Here is a 20,982-nt window from a genome sequence, read left to right on the forward strand (position 1 = left end):
GATTATTCCGTACTCGTGCACGTAATACTATTAAATACGGAAACACGATAAATGCGATAAAAGCCATATCGATTGCGCGTTCGAGATAGCGGCAATCGCGCGAGCCCGGTGCAAGCTCTGTTTGTTCGACGAGTGGATCGAGATGGAACAGTTAAGATAAAACGAATCCATTAGATCCTGAGAACGGATGCCCTTTAAGGTGAAGCGACAAGAACCCGCAGCTGACATAATCACAGGGGAGGAGAGAACGTGACTATTACGGCACCACGCAGCGCGCGCGGCTACGAGCCGCGAGAAGATTACTATAGCGGTTAACCGAATAGCGACACTTAAGCGAGATTATTAGGATCGGCGTAAGTGCCTATCCTAAGTTCTTTCGCATAACTCGTTAAGAGTGCACGTTGCCGCAAAAACCCTCTCGTTGTGGTATCGTACGGACGTGTTCCGTTCTTACAACGCGCGCCGCTTACATCCGCGACAAGTCATTAATCTTGTGATCGCGATAAATCACGGGCCTCTGATATAAGTATAATTGCGGAATAACGTTAAACGTAAATATTCGCAAGTATGCGCGATTTTATTTTCAACGCCGCCGAGCGAGATGAGGTCGACGCGCGGCAAGATGAGGACGGAAGAGAAGGCAGCCGAGTAGGACCGAAAGCGGGAGCGCGATTGTATTAGTGTAATTATGTGGGCGGGAGGCTTGGGTGCGGCTTCTTAATTAACTTCGCTAATTTCTCGATTAACGCGACGGCGTGGCGCTTCCCGCGGAAGGAAGGCAAAAAAAAAAAGAAGGGAGACAAAGGAAGACGGTTGGACGTCGGCGATAGCTTTTCGCAAAAGTTCTCGGCCGGGGCGGCTTGCGTGCCGATCCTGGAATGTGGAGCGCACTTCGACGGTGAGGAAAAATCCGTCTTTCTTTCATCTATATTCGAGCCGGCTGTTCGCACTTGTGCGATTATAAATGTCGACGTACCAAGCAGAGCGTGACATCAGCAAATGCGAGCTCGATGGAAAACAAGACATAATTAAGAACGCAGACTCCTACGTTTCGCGGCCGTCACGCGAATATTTTCACACTCTCGTGCGGATACGGTATCGCCTTCGTCCACACCGTAAAACGGAATTAGATTGCGCCATAATGATTAAAAATCGGAAAAAGCGATCTTTCTTACGCTCCCATTTGCTATTTATACTCAAGTCCATTATTTATGCTGATTAATTGTTAAGATTTCTTTCTTATCCGCGTGCGAAAATCGTATCGCGCACGTGTCGGCGCAATTTAAGTCATTTTACGGCAATGCCGCGGTTTATTGCGTCACGCGAGCGCACCGGGAAAATTCATAGCGCGGGACTCGCGCGGGGGACGGCGATGTATGAAATTCTCGGGGTCCGCCGACGAGAGGGCGGAAGTAAATATCCTCGGGAAAAGGGATGTGGGCGTCGCGATGGAAAATAACGATCGGCCGCCCTAGAAAAACATCGTCTTTCGCAGGATATCTCCCGTCTTCGAGCGGAGATCGACCGGGGCAGATTATCGCGCATTCGCATCGCTCGCAGCTCATTTGTTCGGAAGAAATTACGGAATCTTATTGCGGCGGTTATTACCTCGGGGGTTACACCTATCTGCCTTCATTTTTACGGGGCCGCCGCTTCGACAAGCGCATCTTTCTTTACACGCTCTGATAACAATCTGTCCTTTTCCGCGGAACTATCGACTGCACGACGCCGTCCCGCTTTCTTCTCCCTCTTTTTTATAGGCACTTTGTTACAATCGGGAAACAGCATTTCCGGAAATTGCACGACACACGCTGCGGCCATAAATCGTCAATCAAAGATGCTATTTTACAAGAAGATATATAAGAGAATCGCGCATTTGAAAATGCGTCAAGTTTATCACATTTCTTTATTTACGCAGGATGAAATATTTATTATTATCAAGATTCCAAGATCTTCTCAAGATTTTCTCGATTAATTTTTATCATCGCGGCACTAATTTCATCGTCAGAGAATTATTAATCTTGTATAATATCTTCATTCTTACACAATGTCTCGCAGACGTCTGGAGCATTTCTATTTTAAATCTCTGTTACAAACTATTCCAGAGCGCGATAGATACGTATATACGAATTAATTTCGCACGTAAGTATTTGTTGCGATCCCAAATGCGCATTAGAGTTAGCATATCGTTTCGCGGTGTTCGTAGCTTTTCAGCTTCAGCAATTTTCTCGCGAGTAACGAAGGAGTAACGAAGGAAATTAGCACCGCAGTTTACCGTCTCTTTCTTTCTCTTCTCCTTTCTTTCCCCAAGTTTCTTTTCTTTCGTTTTTCCTTCCTTTCTCTTCCTCTCTTTACTCCTGCCCCTCTTTAGAACTTCTCTATTCCATTTCTATGGTAATTCACATTTTACGCAACGTAATACAGAGAATAGCAGGCTCGCTTAAGAAAACGGTTTGCTGCATAGATAGATAAGTAGGCGGCCTAAAACATTGCATATTTGCGTTTCTGCAGGAAATAAACGTTCTTTCAACTCCGTCAAGATTGTAACGCGACGCAGTAAAGCTTTCTGCACATTCACAGGCTCTGGACGATAAAAGGGATAAAAAAATATCAACTAGAACGCGTTAATTCTCGACATTATTTTCTTAAAATGCGAATAAAAGAGATGCGCGTTGAATGTGAAATATTTTTCCCTTAATTTCTAAAAAATGTTATATGCATATGTCACTACTTACATATATTTTTTCTATATATTGTTTCGTAATAATTTTTCAACGAATTCTCTCACGTGTCGCGTACGGCGCAATGTTCTCCAAGCAGCCAAAGTCTGCTGCTGCAGCTCTCTCCCTTTTTCGATGCCGTAATGCAGAGCGTAATAACGGTTATTTATAGGCAGTAAACGGCGCGAGTTTCTTTTTTCTTTCCTCGAATCATCCTTCTTCTGTTCTCCTGTTCTCGTTCCTCGAAACGCGAGAGTGGAGACGCAAGAAATCGTGATAACCACGGAATTCGGACGACCGCTTTTATTTCTCGTTTCTTCGCAGCTGCCGTGACTCGCAAAATGAGGTGAGAATACATATTCGCGGATACAAGCAGGTCGTGAGCCGAATTTTATCAATGAAATCGAAATTTGTGAAGTGGCAGGTTTTCTGCCGAAATAAAAAATTAAAAAATATCATACGTTACATAAATTTTGATGGCTCATATAAAAGCTTAAAAATTTAACTGTCTCAAATTTAATTAAAAAAAAAAAAAATTCTTTTTCTCGTTATTTTTTTCAGAAAAACAATTTTAGTAATTACAATTTGAATATCAATTTAATAATTTATCAAACCCTTTCAAATTTTATAATAAATTAATTATATTCTGCAACCCTTTTAAATTTTATAATAAATTAATTATATTCTGCAGCGATAAATTTAGCAAGGCTGAGCGTAAACGATGGAATATCAGTTGGATGTACAGCGTTAATCTATACCTCGTAATTCGATACCGAACCCGCGCGCGATCGACGAGCGGACGGGGAAAAGCAGGGAATGTAGAAATTGCACGTCTTGCCATCTTTCGCGATGGCATACCGCACCTCGGTGGTATCGTGGTTAATTGCGGCTGACAAAGAAATTCCCAGGCGCGAACTTGAGATACGAAGAAGGAAATAATAGAGAGGCACGAACGCGAGAGACGAAGGAGTTAAGCGAACGAGTGCTCTCGCCAAGGAAAGCGGAAGATTATCGGCATGCAAAGACAATTTGCCTCGGGTAATTGCGCGTCTCGTTGACTTTTCATCACCGCAAGTGTTATACGAACAAGTAAAAGTACTTCAAAGCTCCATCACTCCATTATATGTAGTCAAGCTTTTTTCTCTAATTCAAATATTGTCGATATTTCTTAGTAATTTTATTTTTTTTAACTGGACGGACGCACTGCGTTATTTATTGCATGTCACGCACACGAGTTCTTCCTGAAATTTAGACGGCAGTTTGCAATTTTTTCCGTCCACACGCACGCGTGTGGCGCAATGATAAATACGACAGGTTCTATCGGAGTTTATAACGGTAAGATAGACGTTCGCCAAGCAATATCACACGAGCGAATCGCGCTTGAAATCTGACACCGAGAGAGAGAGAGAGAGAGAGAGAATAATTTGATTTCGAAGATATTAAAGGATATGCAAAAGATTCCATTGTTTTTCAAACAATTTGCTTTAGCAATATTTTATAAATAATACGATATTTTTAGTCAAAATATTTTGTCGTTACCACTTTTAGGCAAAAGATGCATACTGATAGAAGAAGTTTTTGGGACGACTTATCTGTACATGAACTTTTGCGTACCTCCAATACAAATATTGATAGTGATTTTGTCGAGGGAAATAAATCATCGCGACTCACCTTATTCGCGAGATCCAGCATATTTCCTGTCCCACCGGCAGCCGCCTCCACCAACTTCTGAAGGCTATGAGGTTCCGGTGACAAATCACGGGCACCGCTGTCGAATTCCCAACTCTCATGTCGTCCCGAAACCGTTCCTGAAATAGAAATTACGCATTCGTGCAGTGTAAACAGCGTTTAACGCGGAGAAACATGAGCAAACATGACCTAAGTAATCGAACGGATGATTCACTTTCTAAGAACTGACGGCGCGGAATAGATTATTGCGAGAGAAAATCGGCCGAATGTTATTATATCGTATATTAAGTGAATTATTGGAAAAGCAAGAGTCGAATTTTTTTTTTTTTTTTTTTATGATTCGACCAATAAAAACTGATATTCGTTAGCGAGAAATGAAAACGCACGGCGCGATATCATCCGAACCATCATTTCCAATTCATTTGTCGATCTCATATCGCGTCCCGTTACACGTTGACCCGCTCGATATTACAAATGCCACTGCGGTATTTCCACGATCTCATATTCATTGTTCTATCAATCATCAATTTCGAGCAAATAGCTCTCGCTCTATTTCCCCGCAACATGCAACGTGCTGGATACATCGCGAGATCTCGGCATTTCGATCGACAAACGTTGTCCAATTGCGCGTTTAGAGTCAAACAAACAAAACTGTATCCGCCGCTTCTCGCGGGATTTCCCTCGTTTTCCTCGATCGAAAGATTTTTCGCCGCGAAAAACGGAAAGGAGACATTTGTCGCGAAAATTGGAAGGATTTGCAGAAAATTCTTACCGAGACTGTTGTCGCTGCTGGTGGGCAAGTATTCCGGCGTGTGAGTATGATGTGGACTGCTTCGCCGTTTTCCGGCCCTAAGCGCCTCGATTTCCGGTCGCAAGGCCAGACGCCGCCTAAGAAACTCTTGATAGGAAATGCGACCGTGCTCGTCCGCGCCCAATTCCCTCATCAATTCCTCCACTGAATTCTCGAGGTTCAATTCCCGGCATACCGTCAATAAGTCCTGGCTGAAAATTCGGGAGAAACCGTCCGTCAGAAGCCGTTCTGTCACACGTCTTCGAGCCGCGAGCGCGAATAACAATGGTGTGTTTCGTCGAAAATGCATAGGAGCTCGACGCCAACAAATTTCCGCGTGACTGCCAATCGCGCCGAGTTTCGACCGTTTAACGCAAATCGCAAATAATAAATCGCCCGTCGTATATTAAGCGAAATGTGTATTACGAAAACTAAGTACTCTTTCTATGAATAATTCATCTCCTGAATAATTCATGCGTCAAAGACCACGCGGAGAGGATGAGGCAGGAAACAGTAAAACGTAGAAAAGCATCGAGCTTGTCGGACAACGACAGCCAGAGTCCTATCGATAGCTATATCCGAACGGGAGTATTTAATAATCCATTATGTAAATGATCGGCGCGAACTTTCCCGAAGCCGACAATGATGATCGCTCGACGTGTACACACAAACGGACTCGCGACGGGATCGCTCCGCCAAGGCACTCCCTCATTTTAACGATACCGTCGAGATTCATTTAATTAAAAGGGACGGCTACGAGCGCAGGCGCTTGTCATATCATCTATTCGGTCGCTCCTCCGTCCATTTACGATGCTCAAATAATCGTCTAACCGGCTGGAAGGACGAGAGCAGGCCCGTCACTCTTGATTATCGGGCGCGCCGCGACGCCGCCGCGACGCCGCCGCGACCCGATGAAGAGCGGATTCGCGGAACGCGAATTCGTTCGCGCGAACGCGCACGGCTGAAAATCGCGGAGCGCGCGGTCGCCCCGCCGCTATCCAGCGGGCCGCACAGCTCGACAGGACAAAATTAAAGATTCACCAGTTACAGCCGTCTGCCGCTGCCGGAGATATCCCCGGAAAATCGTTAAGCCGGCCAGCCTCGACCTTCGTGATTTCGCCGCGCGTCGAGACGCCCGGAAAAAATTCCGACGATCGTTACGCTCGCATCACTCGCAATCGCAAAATTGCGATATACGATGAAATACGGATTTACGATAATCCGGATTTAATATAACAATTCATTGCATATGAAATGCTGGAAGCAACGAATGCGGAATGCGAGTTAAATATTCTACAAAATCGATCGAGCTATTTTCGAGCTCGTGCACTTTTCGATTCGGGCAATACACGCTGAAACGCGCGACCGCCAAGGCCTGACCCTGAGGACAGACGCCCAGAATATCCGTCTCTATCTCTCGAAACAATAGAGTCGCCGGTTTAGGGACTAACCGTCGTGAATTAAACGTCACGCATTAATTACCTCTCGTCCCGTCCCGCGCGTCGCCGCAACGTCCGCCGCGCGCGATATTAATGGATTACATATAGCGTCGTCGTCGGCGCGAGCTTGCTTCCGGCGATGCGGACGCTTGTCCTGCGACGGACGAAAGCTTCCATTGGAAGCGCGATTGATACTCGCGGCCATTGCACTCGAATGGGTTCAACGCATTTTCATCGTCACGCTATTGATGCGCCACGATTGTGCTGGCGAACCGATCGAACGGCTTTTATTTATCAAAGTCGAGTTATCCAACTTTTAAAGTGCCTTGACACTATTTCAATTCTCGTGTAAAAGACATTTTCGCGGCGTAACTTGAGGTGAATGAAAAACCACGATTCTCGCTCGACGTGTACAATGAGATTTTTTAAGACATGCACTCAAAGCAGGTTTTATCCGTTTGTTAATTGCGTTTATTATAATAGACAGATAGGCAGATCGCAATTTTAGATATACCATCGCGACATTTCGCGGCGTTCGCGTCTCTGTCGGGACAGTCTCTCCAGAGTTCTGGTTTCCCAAGATTTGAACGACTGCATCCTCCTCCCACGCTCCTCCCTCCTCGCGCTGACGAACGTTCGCTTCCAATTCGTTTTGAGTCTGCGTTAACGTGACACGTACAGTGCACTGCACTTCGCGACCAGCGCTCGGTTTATGACGAGCAAACACGAGAAAACACAGCTACGTAACCAGACACGTATCGACATTTGGGATTTTCCATTAGAGACCACAGACTAATTCAATAACGAGAAAAGTGAAAGACGATGAATTTGCACTGCACGAGTTTTTTTTTCTTTCAATTTTTAGAACTAACAAAAAATTGTTAAATCGCGACGATTCTCGTTCGCGATTGATCTCGTTGTCAAAATCCGGATAAATCGCGAAGTATCCATTTCACGAGGAGCATTTCGTCTGGGAATGAAGCGAATCGCGTGAGCGACGCCGCGACTTCAGTGACGCGCCGAGTGCCACTGCGCGTGCAGACACACTCCACGTTGCGGTTCGAAAGGTGAAAGAAAAGAAAAATGGGAGAAAAGGAATCTACGTATCCGTACATCGCCGGCGGTGTGAAAAATGAACGAACGAATAACATCATCCACCGCGATGTGTGTCACTCGTCCCGTTCCGTCCGCGGCGTCGCACATGCGGTTTTACGCCTGACACGCGAGTTTATTTTAAATATACACGCACCTCGCATTCTTTCTCTCTCTCTCTCTCTCTTTCCGCGGATAGCCTTTTTACATTCCGTGAAGAAATCGTTTGTACGCGAGTGAAAATGAACAGCCGATCGTAGAAAACTTTGTAAATATCTTTAAAAAGTGCTTTTACCAATCCTTTCTTCTCGAATAATAATTAAAACTTAGCTGCGTAACTTTCTGAGAATTACATTTGCCATATCTTTCTTGTTCTCTTTCAATTTTTCCACGTTTAATCTCCAGCTTATGTTTTTTAAAATAATTATGGAACGAAAAATACCGGGATAATGAATAATTATTTTAACGCTCGCGTTTTATCGTTTAATCGCGACATATTAATTTATCCAAGTGTATTTAGTTACCTTGGAACATATAGATACTGAGCGCGATGCACATGGTGCATATTCATCGAGTATTTATTATACACGACGGCGATTAAGTGCCATTTCGACGCCGTGCGGGCGCAGAGCGCAATAAATGTTCCGCCACGTGGGAAACGATTGCGCTGTAATACGCGGTTTATCATCGATGCCGGGCGTGTTTACTCGCTCGGTGAGAGAAGTGAATTTTCACAGCTTCTTTCATTCCAATTTGCGCCGTCGTGCGACGTGTCGAGTTTCATAAATTGTTCGCGCGTATTTCGATGACCGATTAATTGTGCGAAGTTTCTCTTTCGTCGAGAATCAGATATATGTGAAGCATCGAGAAAATTACATCGCAGAGACGAGAGAGGCACAAACGACGCATTCGCATGCGACACAGAGATGAATTATCGACGAAGGGCGTCATTGAGAGAGAATTTTTCGAATCCCGAGAAGAAAATTCCGAGGGCATACACGTTCGACGTCGGGTCGCGGCGCGCGATTGGATCAAAACTCAATTTCGTGCTTCGACCTGTGATGCGGTGATCTTGTTACAGTTCTTTCTCGTTTATCGATCCAGCGAATTCTCTTTTCCGCCTTTACTTTTAATCAGCGTTCGTGAAACACACGTGCAGCGAAAAAGAGATGAAAAGAGAGAGAGAGAGAGAGAGAGAGAGAGAGAGAGAGAGAGAGAGAGCCGAGAGAGAGAGAGCCGAGAAAGAGAACAAGCTAATTCGAAGCGCCAGAACAAAAGAATTCAGGCCTGACAAATATCGGAGAGACAGAAAATGCGGGGAGCGTTTCGTTTTTCTCCGGCGTTTGCGTCGACGAAATAATTTTCGTAAAATGCATCGTACTTTTCTCGTGCCAAAAATATATCTCTAATGTCCAAAATGAGACAACCTGCTATGAGTTTTGACGTGAATTCGTCCATTTAATATTTCGCTTCGAGAAAGAAATCCGAATTATTCCTCGGATCTTATAATTAAAAAAATAATAATAATTGTAAATATAATAATGTAATTATTTTTAATTAAAAGACGACATGTAATTCATAATTCACAACGGACCATTAAGCGCGTGCATTGTTGGAAACGTGAAACTGTTACCACACGATGGCCAAGATTTCTCTCGCATTGAAACGGTCTTTCTTAAGCCCGATTGTACTGATACGAAATCATTGTTCCAACGTGGGACTTGTAGAAAAACTTTCCTCGCGGAACACCGACGGGAAGCGCGATTAATTGCACGGTACATCGCACTGCCGTTTGACACCTCGAAAAATTCGAAGGATCTTTATATTAAGATCCTTGAAATCGAATTCACGCGATGGTTCCATTATTAAATACCGTCTCGCAAATTTAGTCAGATCTTAATATATCACGTTCCGATAAAGAATCTCAAAGAAGAGCAATAAACTTTATAATAAAACGCAGGAAACGTTGCTTAAACGTTGCGGAGGATGTGTAAAATAATATTAACGGGAAAGGCATTGCGCGGAAGAAAAACAGGAAATTGCACGGACGAGGGTGGTTTCGTGGAAACTCGCAGATCGAAGGGTGGTATCGCTATCTCATTGTAAAAACCTCGTTCTCTTCCATCGAGGCGCAGCCCTTCGTTATATAAAAAAAAGTCTCATACCGCCTTCGGCTAATCCACCCTTTCGGAATGGCGAGCTCAACGCCTCATCGGATACCGCGAGCGCCGTTAAAAACGAAAAGAGAGGAAAAGAAACGAAACGAAGAGAGAGAGAGGGGAGAGGAAGAGAGAGAGAGAGGGGAGAGGAGGAGAGCGGGAGAGATGTTACCTTTTAAGATGTAATCTTTAATGCCGGTTTTTAACAGGGAAAGAGCTCTCCTCGCGCTCCAGCTAACACACTGCACTCCATCTTCTTTTTTAGCGCCTATCTCTTTGTTGACGGAGAGGTTTAGATTTCGCGGTGATCAGCGAGAAACGCCGTTACTCTCCAATTGCGAGGCCGTCTCGACAAGACCTTCAGACGTCATCGATTTTTCATCGCGATAAGAATCTCACGGCGATCTTCCCATAATGGAACAAAAGTCGTCTCGAGGACTCGTACGTCGGAGAACCGACCGTCATTTTCGCGCCGCGACCCCCGATAATGCAGTTAATTTCGGAATCAGACTGATATTAATAATGCACAACATCGACGAGAGACGCGGGACCTTGACGTCGACAGCTATGATATTGGCATATCGATCGCGAGAGTTCATCAAATTTGCAACGGTGGCATTGGCTACAAAAATAATTCGTTTAACGCCGCGCTTAAAAAGCGCATTCGCCGTTCCATCGTAAAAGCGTCTCTTGAAAAAATAATTAATACAAGTCCGCGAGATTTGTGACGAATTATTTAGAGATTTATTTATACCCAACAACTTGTCAACAAAACTTAAAAAGGTATCTTTCGTCATTTAAGCTGTAAAAAGTATTCCGAATATAATCACCGCTGTGTCGCGTGTTCCGATAATTATTATGTGAATAATCAAAAATTCATATTTTACTTTCATCTATTTTTACAAGCGCCGAAGCAGAAATACGAGAAGCGGTGTACGAAAACCTGCGGTTTTGCAATCTGCGAGATCATCAACGACGCGTTGATAAGACCAAAATTTCCGCAGCATAGCGACGGGGTGTGTATTCTGTCGGAAAGAGAGAAGCGTAAATAACGACAACTGGTTGGGATGATTTCGAAATTTATCGCCGTTGAGCCAAGGCGTGGTGAAATAAACGAAGCTACAAGAGCGCGAGCGCGAGCGCGAGAAAACGAAATTACAGTTACAGACCGCGTGTAAAAACTCGCCGCGAAACAACTTCGGCGAAGTGCCGCAAAATGCAACGCATTTCGGGAGTGCAACGCAATTTGCCAGTACGGAAAATTCCGATTGCCGCTCAATTTTAGCGCAGAACTCGCAAATAAAATATTACGTGAAATTTTACACATCTTTTTACCTCCCCGGTTTATGTGCGAAGAAAAATGGTCTTTTTCTTTCTTTTGCAAAGGAAATCGAGGGCAAACACGAGTCGCCTTTTTGGAGTTCCGAGCACGAGTCGAGACGCCTTATCGATTCGGACGACAAAATGCCGTAGCGTTTCTTTCGGAAGAAATTTTCTGCTATATTTACACGTTCCATCGCATGCAAACAAGCTTGAGACTCTCGGATCAGGTAAATTGCCAGGTACATCTATTATTCGGTTAGCCACGTCGCAGTCAAGGAAATCTCGAAATTGTAACGAACGTATCCGCCGTCGGATCTCGTTGCACTCCATGAATTATTTACGAGTTTAATATTTCGTAAGTAGAATGACAAATCAGACAGCTGCTGCTGTCAGTGGTGCTACTGCTCTTCGCAGAATTTCTTCGTTATTTCGCCCGAAATTTAAAAAAAAATATAATTTCGCATTAATTTTGCAAATATAATGACTCTGTTTTCATATTACGCAAGACTCTTTTTTTCGGTGTAGGATTTATCCGCAAATCGTCTCGCAAGAACAAAAAAGCAACGGGAAGATAAGAAAGGTGTAAAGAAATCGAGTTGCTATCGATATCAGAGGCGCGGGCTCGAGCGACGATCACTTTATTCCAGCGTAGCTGTGGCGACCAAAATTTTACGCTTACGACTACGCTCGCTTCCGCTTGCGGAAATCTGTTGCATTATGGGAGGGTGTGCAGCCCGTGTAACCGCTGCGAGCCGACTGTATTTTGCACGGCGGGAGAAAGTCAGCCGCGGGGGAGAAGAGAGATAGGAAAAACGAAGGGGACACGAGGAGCGGGAGGAAGGACAGAAATGCCGCGAAACGAGTCTGCGAGAACGCAAAGCCTCTGGCTGGCTTACGCGCGTAGGAGCAGTCGTATAACCAAAACGAAAAGGGAGAAAGGACGAAGGAACCTGATCGCGGTGGTGATGTGACTCACTTGCCATAAAACGCGCGGGCCGCCCCTCTGCTCGCTCCGGGCCAACCCTCCGGATATCGTCGACGGGGGTTTGTATCGACAGAATCGACCCTTCCTCCTTCGCGCTCCTCCGACATCGACTCTCCTTTCGTCTGTCAGCCCGTGTCGAGAAACACACAATCTCCTTTCGCGCCGCCGTCGACTTCTCGGACGTCGCGCCGCGTGTAAAATGTCGAATTGCGTCTCGGAAAACTGGGTCATCGATTCGCAACATTCGCCCGATGATTATCAAGAAGAACAGTTGATCTCGACGATGGGTGACGATATATATTTTACGTTTCTCGATTCTGTTTTTCAAATAATTTATAACGCAAAATACAGTCCGCGCGCTTAAATAAAAATTAATTTTTCACCGACGAAAGGATTGATTATTAAAGCCAAGTTCGAGGACGTCCCAAGTCTTGCGCATTAGTTATAGAAGATGAAAGTTCGCGTGCGATATAAGAGGCCAAAAAATGTGTATTACGTGCGGCCAAGTTCTCGAGCAGCGAACGAGAGTATAACGAAGTTACGAAAGCACGGCATAATGAACGCCAACAAGTCGGGAAATATTGTTTCATCTTTCTCTACCTCACCGAGGAACGGCAGCCGCTGAGTTCACTCTCTTAATTTGTTTGTAGAATGCGCGCTCGCTTTCTTCTGCCCTCCGCCCTGCCGGCCTTCTTAACTCCACGAATCTCACTTAAAAACGCATTTATATATGAGGCTAGATGAATTGCTCGTGCTTCGTGTATCGCGTGGCTCGTAAAAGTAGAAAATAAAAAAAATAAATAAATACAAGAACTCACTCCGGCCGAGTGATCGCTATGAAACACTGCAACGACGCATGCACGCGCAATAAATTATTGCTCGTTAACGAATCGATGTTATTCTCCCGGGGCGATAATTAACGATGTAAAGGCAATTATTAACCGGGGAATGGCGGTTAATTATAAATCATTCCCGTTTCCAATCTCGCAGATGCTGCCCGCATCTCGAAACAATCGCGCGCGATTCGTTAATAACACACGTCGATATCGCGACAATTTCTTCGAAGATCCGATCACTTTATAGCGCCGCGGTGAAATTAAATCGCCGACGATAAATCTCATTCGCGGGATAAAAGAGGGAAGAGTTACGTTAATACTGTTTCGCAGGCGCGCGTCTTAATTTCATCTTTTTGCACCGAGTTCTTTCATTATGCGCAAGCTGGAGCGCGCGGATAACTATTCTCAATTTTTTATTAGACTCATTCTGGATCCGAAGTGTTATCTTTGATAAATTCTACAAATATTCCAATAATTTTCACAGTCTATATGTTTCGCAATTACGTTGACATTGTTTCAATTAAAAAATATACATATTTCTTAATATTTAAAAATTGTTTTTAAATAGAATTTCAAAAGTCTCTCGCAATATTGAAAAAATTCTTTATTTCCATTTGTGGAAACAGATCGGGAAAAGCACGGCTGAGAGAAAAAAGCTATGTATATCGCCTCTCGTTTGCCTCCTATATATAAATATAAAGATATAGTTTGTGTAGTTTATAGTATACGGACGGGAAACAGTCCGTGTAAACAGTCGTGATCTTATAGTCTACCTACGGCAGGAACTTGACTCGCGATGGGCGGGAGAGGCAAAATAGACTGTAATGTTCGACGAGTGCAATAAAAACTGCACCTAAGCTTCATCAAAGAGAAATAAAAACAGCGTGAGTTCGAAGAGGAGGGAAACGCGTGCCTCGTGCTGGAAGCGCAATATTGAGGAATCGCCCGAGCGCTTCCTCGTTTTCCCTCGCGGAAAGAAAAACAGAGGGAAAATCGAGACATCGATAACGGAAACGGCAAGCGATGAACAAAATGGACGAAGCAATAAAACCAAAACGTCACCGATGAAATCCAATTTACGAACCTGATCGCAAAGGTATAAAGCACTTCCGGATTTTGAGACTTTGTCAAATGCAGAAAAGATTTCTCGAATCAAGTTGTAAATTTAACGAAATAAATTGTTGTTCGAAACAAGAAAATGTTCTCGCTCTCAAGATAGAAAAATAAAGAAGAAAGTGAAGAAGTTATATAGTTAATAGTTCGCGGCAAAAGGTACGTTATTGTAAAATATTGCAAACTTATTAGCAATTTCGACAGTTCACTCGTCGAAAACGGCACAAGATGAAAAAAAATATGCTACGACAAAACGCGGTCTCTCGTTAAATCAGCGAACTCGTAGCATTGAAAGAGAGTGGAGAAAGAGAGGGGAGAGATATAATTAATTGAAAAAATAATTAAAACGTACATGACAATGAAGCACAATCTCGTCAACGAGCTCTTTCCATTTGTGCGCGCGATATCAGCCTCCGTTAATTGCGTAACCGCGCGAAGGTTCGCGCACCGAATTCACCGAGCGGAATTTATCCATCCGCAATGCGAAATATGGAATAACGGCAGCCACTACAGTGCGAACAATTGAATTTAATGGATTACCTTTAGTTATTTCGATATTCGTGTCGCGGAAAAATTGATTGCAAAGAATTCATAGTGAAAAGAATAAATAATAATTTATCGGAGCATCCAAAATTCCGGTTAAATGCTCTCTTCGGGGTAGAATTTTCTTCCATCGAAATTAATCGAGAAAAAAATGTGTACATGTCACTGCGATCGATAGCAATCAGAGGATTAATTTTGTCGAATAATTTGATTTCAGTATAAAAATATCTATATCGGGGAATTTATTCGCTCCTCCGATTGCAATCTTTCGTCGCTTACTTATTTCGGAATATTTTCACTCACCTATCGATGTATCCGTCGCCGTCGCCGTCGCATGCTTGGAACAGTTTCCGAACACGTTCCTCGTCGCAAATGGAGCCCGTCTCGCTTTCGGCATCCGCAGTCTGCGACATCTTCTCACTGAAGCTGCTCGCGCTCAGCCATCTCGTAACGAACGGTTATCGGTATTCTCGCCGATCGCGCCCTGCGTCATTACGCGTCCCCCGCCTCATCCGCACCTGATTACTTTTCGCGTGTCGAATTTTAATTCGCGGTTCCTTTCACGACCGCGGGGATCGATTACTCTCTCGGCTGCCGTCGACGCGCGTCTATCTCGCGACACGCGACGACGCGTGTCGCACGCACGAAAATTCTTGAGGTATCATCGCGTTCACGCGATTCGACAACCGTGAATATCACGTAAACGAAAATTGCGTTGCGCGTGGAGGCGCGACGCACTCGCTTCGGAATTCTGCAACAAAATTAAATAAGATATATTAATAAAGTATTTCGCGCGATTTTTACAGTAAATTTAATTTATCAAATATATATCACAAGAATCTTTAGAATGCCCATAAAAAAAAGAACGAGTTTTTATCAATGTTAAAAAATTGTTACGTTGCATAAAAAATAGTTGAAAATCGAGACACTCAATTAAAGTTTATCAATATTTTATTGGTATAATCATCACTAATTAAGAGTTATTAAACGATTATAAATATTAACAACGCGATATCTACTCACCTTGCTGATACAAGTCCGATTGACTCGCGCCACTCGCGAAATCGAAAAACATTCGATCGAGCGACTCGGCTCGTGTCAACGGGACGCGGGACAGATCGGATCGGTGACAGATTCGTCGATCGTGAGAAACATTACGGTACTCCGCGCACGGAGAAAAACAGATGAAAAAAATCGCCACGGAGGACGGCTATCCGCAGCACGTTCACGCGTCACGCGTTCCGACCTCGTGTCATCGGCGTGTCCGGTCCTCGGGATTCCGAGTACAGTATCCCTCCTCTTCACGTCCGCGGCAGAATTCGTTCGTCGACGCGATAGGCGCCGTTCTATTTTTAGTCGCGCGCGGCGGATGCCACCCGCGTTCTCGCGTTCCGTTCCTGTCGTGCGCGCGATACAAACAGATCTGTCACGACGATTGTTGCGATACGCCGTCGTTACGCTCAGCACGGCTGGGCTCTCTCAGCCGACCACGGACAATACCGCCTGACGGTGCGTCCGTTACGGCACTTTCTCGGCCCAACGCCCAAACGGGCAATGCCCGGCTTTCTTACGCACCGAAAACTCGTCGTCTGCCGTCGTCCGTCGTCGCTGCGGTGTCACAGAGTCACTAACCCTAACCTTAAAACCGGGCACCAAGCTGAACCAACCTGCAACCGCGTCTGATAAAAACTATCGATTGAGCGCGCCACGGTCAAAAAATTCCGACCGATCGACCGCAGCGCCCCCTTACACGCGGCAGTGAAATTACAAACCGCTGATGCTGACGTGAAGATAAGTACGTGTGCACCTTTATACACTGTCGATTAACGATCGATCGTGGCAGGATGAGTTGATGGTAATATCAACAAGTGATATTATTATATCAAAGAATAAGAAAATATAGTTCCAGTTAATTAGGACATATCGGGACGGTCTAATTAAGCGGGTGCCTCAATTATCCGAACATCGATCTTCTTTTTATTTGGGATTTGTTCTTTAAAATTTATCCCAAATAAACGGCTGACTTAATTAACCAGTGGCCCTATTAATCAAAATCGACTGCATATATGGATATAACACATCAGAATCTTTTTTCTTTACTTAAATATTTAAATCTCTTACGTTTTAAATCTAATATCTTTTTGTATTGGTTGTCTTTAAATATGTGTGCGACGCGTTTTTCATATATTTTTAAAATAAAATATTTAATATATAAATGTAAAACGTGCAATAAAATATATACGAATGCTACGCAATAGCAACGCATTTGTTTTTATCACCTTCATTAAATTCTTCTCTAAAGTGTATCGGCTATTATAAAACATGCTGCGGCAAAGACTCGACATTTAGTCGATCGATAATATTAATCAGTGAGTTTAAATTTCTCGCTCAGAGTTGACAAGGTTTTTTCAGCTTTGTGACGTCATGACTGAAACCCCACATTATGCACCGTGTATGCTCTACGGTGAAAATCTCGAAATTCGACATTGGTGTCGAACTATTATATTACACGAGTACACTTTTAATACAAATACCTGCAGTACAAGACGCGTTCAGATTAAAATAAATTTTTTCATGCTAAACGCTGGTTTTTTATATTAAAATCTGTTCAGTATTATTAATTAATAGAGATATTTGTTACTAGTCTTATCGTCTTACAGATAAAGAAAAAAAGAGACTGTTGAAACATCGCATCTCCTACTATCGTGTAGGGGGTGCGTTGTTAAATTATTGTTGTTATAAAACGAGATGATATACTGGAACTTCTATGAGCATCTCGAGGCGCATCTCTTTAGGACGTCCCTGAGCATCCTAAGAATGTTCCACGGGCCTTCTCAGAATGTTTCAGAGAAGAGCTATGAGAATGCTCTATTCAATAACATCTCTAGAACGTCCTCTGAATATCCTGTCTTTCTTTCTTTGTCACTCAGATTCTCTGGGACGTCCATAAAGAAAGTAAAAATATAAAAAGCTTAGAACATATACTACTGGAAGGAGCATAGGCTTGAAAAGTTAACGCAGAGAAGATTGACAAGGATGGATATATAATGCGCCTAGTCGACAATGCGCATGCTCAAAGACAAATCAAACCGATGCGCGCAAATATAGTAATGCATCTTACCGCGTTCGAATCACTTATAAAGTTAACTATTTGCACACAAAATCGTTATTTTTCTCACTGCTTTTCACTTAGGCTTGCTTAGCTGCTCATTATTACCCCGCAGTCCCCGCGCGTATCTACGCTTTTATTTGTCGGAGCATGCGCATTGCCGACTAGGCGCATTCTATATCCATCCTTGTCAATCTTCTGCGCATTGTATCTCCATCCTTGTCAATCTTCTCTGCGTCAACTCGAATGTACAGGGATTATAGGCCTATGCTCCTTCCAGTAGTATATGTTCTAAGATAAAAAGGGATATTTTACGAACCTATAAGAGAGGTCACTTGCGTACCAAATAAATACTACGAACCGCTCTGGAACATTCTAGTTACAATGTCCTACTGGGGACGTCTGTGAGAAAGTTTCGTGGACATTCCGGAGATCTGGTTTGCTGACTGAATATCACTGCTCGACAGGGCCGCATTTATACTTTTGGAGGCCCTAAACGCAACATCATAATGAGACCTTAAAAGAACAAGTCTATTTCAGTTAATCAAATTCATACAAATTTTTTTTTAAATATATTAAAAATAAGAATCGACAATCATTACATGGTGCAAAAAGGCGAAATTTAATAAACAATTACGGCTTACAAATTTTCCAGCGGCCTCTAGTTTTTATATTATGAATTTAATATTTAAAAGTAAGTATTATATTTTGCAATTATAACTAGCTGTTTTTTACATTGCTATTTGTGAGGAGTAAGGTTTTAAAATGAGGTCCCAGCGCCTAATGCATCTTATGGTAAATGCGGCCATGCTGCTCGAGCTGTGCGTAAGCTGTCTTAGCGCCTCTCTGTTCTTCTTCTTCAATGTCCATATTGTCATCCTGTTTGTTAATTTCTTTAACTAAATAAATTCTTAAGTAATTCAACCATCGTCGCCCTTATACCAACCACAAATGTGCAATTTTGTAGTTTAGAGTTATTGCTGTTTGAAAATTTAGAGCGAATTTTTTGATTCCAAAAATCAGGTTCTTGTTTTATTCTTGTAATTCCTTCAGATTATTCAAGCACTGATTTACTATTGCTATCGCATTCGCGTCTCTGGCATAGAATCTTTGTCCAAAATTGAGTAAGAAAATGACATTACTGGGATAACTAGGATAACTCCATGGCAAAACTGGCCCAAAATTCCTGGTGTTGGTAAGAGGATGACGAGATATTAAAATGAGGATCAGGACTGTATGCGAGTACGCGATGCATTGTGTGTGTTCCTTCGTCGGTTGACGGAAATTCGAAAATCGGACATCTTCGTACAACGAAATGTGTTCATTCTTGATTTTGCAAATAATCTCCTTCAAGCGCCTGTTTCTTTCGACATCCCACGTGATGCCTCCGCCGCCGGGTACTTCCATTTCGCACAGGTCTTCGTAGTCGCCATCCGTGTTCTTATACGCCCTAAAAGCGGAAATCGATATTAGGAGAACGCCACGACTCTTTGCGAGAAGCAATGATGATTCTCTTACTCGAAAAACTCGTCATCCCACACGCCGTATTTCTTCGCATGATCGTAAAATACATTGACCGTTCCGATCGGCAGGTACGGGAGTCTTTCCTTCATACGATTGTTCTCTTCAAAATCCGCTAACCAGTCTTCAAAGATCTCCAAGCCGTCCCGCAGATCCGCCAGCTTCTTCTCGTCCCGCGTGTCCTCCAGCGTACTTTTCGCGCGCCTGATGAAGTCTGTAATTATGCTATACTGATATAAGATATCGTGACCGTCCAGGATCTCGAGCGTGTTCAGCGCTGTCTGCTCGTCCTTGAAACCCATCCCTCTTGCCTCCCGTTCTGCAGATTTCGATCTCATTCTGATCTACGTGGAAAAACTGCAAACTAAATTATATTTTTTTTAATGCGGTGCGATGACGCATGTAGTTCAAATGTAGTTCAAAATAAAGAATGCAGTAAATAAGAGTTTGATGTGTGTGTTCAGTAATCATTCAAGTAACTTTCAAATAGATTCTGATATAATGCGATTACACGCTTGCTGCTAATTACTTCATCAATTCCGATTATCGTTAAGGACGTGGAAATGACGAATTTGACATCGCTCGTAGATGGTATCGGAAAACTGGCAATGTGCTTCAAATAATCGATCCAAAGCACAGCACATTATCAGGAGAGAATATGCTCGGTGGCGAAGATCAATAAAAATATAAAACGCATAGTTTTATCGTTAATACAGTTCTCAGATTGTGAAAGCTAAGTAGAAAAGATCAATGCCATTCGAATGATGATTTAATCATTCTCAGTCCGAGTTCTAAAACATTAAAGTGTATAAAATTTTTTTAAATTGAAAATTTCACTATAAATGCAGTCTCCGACAGCTGCTTAATGATATCCTTTGTCCTTTGCTATATTAAATTAATAAACTATATATGTTTAAAATTTATTAAAATTGATAACAAATATAAATTAATAAATTGTGTCAAAATTAATAAAGTACTGATAGATCGTTTCTAAAAAAAATTGAAATAACAAGGAAATACTTACCAATCTATTACACCAAATTTCTGCTGTCAATTGATCATACAATACTATCTCAAATTATGCACTTAAATCACCACTAGTCACGTATTATCACTTATACGAATCTCGGAGTTGATGTTGTTGCTTCCGCTTCTACAGTGTTTCTGATAGTTTTTTGGATCGTAAGGTTGACAGGTTTAGGTCCACGGTTGGGGAGTCGGTCACCAATGACTCGGGTCATTGTTACGCAGGCTATTTGATATTTACCGCCCATTGTTGCAGGTAGAAGCAAAAATGACAGAAAACAATATGTCTTGCTTCTACTAGCCGAAATTCAACTGAGCGAGGAAAGAAGAGCGAGTGGTCAATATAAAACGTATTCGATTCATACGTATCAGAGTCTGAAAATACCCGCAATCGCATACTTACGTTAATATGCGCATCGTCGAACGAGCGGAGAGGATGATCCAGTCTGTAACTTAATATTTGTTGATTTTTTGGGATGAGTTCTCATTTGTAATGTGCGATGTAATTTTTCACGACTGTAGATTTATTTTTTCTTTGTCGAGTTATTTGATTCGATAATTCTTGCTGTCGGACGATATAATGCAACGATTCGGTGGTAGTGGCAAAGCTTTAGAGTAATTTTATCCTAATTTAATG

At 43.0% G+C, this 20,982-nt stretch overlaps 2 protein-coding genes across 3 annotated transcripts in view; both read right to left on the reverse strand.

Moving 5' to 3' along the window:
• Window positions 1-16,371, reverse strand: part of LOC105679773 (colorectal mutant cancer protein) — a 33,601-nt gene extending 17,230 nt beyond the window's left edge. Inside the window, exons 1-4 of one of the 2 annotated variants that reach the window (XM_012380020.2) lie at window positions 15,713-16,371; window positions 14,993-15,440; window positions 5,182-5,411; window positions 4,392-4,528 (exon numbers count right to left, since the gene is read on the reverse strand). In XM_012380020.2, the coding sequence (XP_012235443.1) occupies window positions 4,392-4,528; window positions 5,182-5,411; window positions 14,993-15,102 (477 nt within the window). In that variant the 5' untranslated portion in view covers window positions 15,103-15,440; window positions 15,713-16,371. The remainder of the gene's footprint in view (window positions 1-4,391; window positions 4,529-5,181; window positions 5,412-14,992; window positions 15,441-15,712) is intronic. The other variant, XM_012380019.2, reaches the window with a different exon arrangement.
• Window positions 16,372-18,396: 2,025 nt separating this feature from the next.
• Window positions 18,397-20,922, reverse strand: Ude (Uracil-DNA degrading factor). Its single transcript, XM_012380125.2, has 4 exons — window positions 20,749-20,922; window positions 20,344-20,657; window positions 19,317-19,683; window positions 18,397-19,248 (listed from the first exon to the last, which is right to left on the reverse strand). The coding sequence occupies exons 3-4, from the start codon at window positions 19,655-19,657 to the stop codon at window positions 18,831-18,833; spliced, it is 759 nt and encodes a 252-aa protein (XP_012235548.2). The 5' UTR covers window positions 19,658-19,683; window positions 20,344-20,657; window positions 20,749-20,922; the 3' UTR covers window positions 18,397-18,830.
• Between the last annotated feature and the right edge of the window lie 60 nt (window positions 20,923-20,982).

This window comes from Linepithema humile, chromosome 1, assembly GCF_040581485.1.
Source record: "Linepithema humile isolate Giens D197 chromosome 1, Lhum_UNIL_v1.0, whole genome shotgun sequence".
Classification (NCBI taxonomy): Eukaryota; Metazoa; Arthropoda; class Insecta; order Hymenoptera; family Formicidae; genus Linepithema; species Linepithema humile.

Coding starts and splice junctions, on each gene's coding strand:
- Ude (XM_012380125.2), bottom strand. CDS start 19,657: ATGAGATCGAAATCTGCAGAACGGGAGGCAAGAGGGATGGGTTTCAAG. Junction 19,249..19,316: donor TGGGATGACGAGTTTTTCGA/GTAAGAGAATCA, acceptor TTCCGCTTTTAG/GGCGTATAAGAACACGGATG.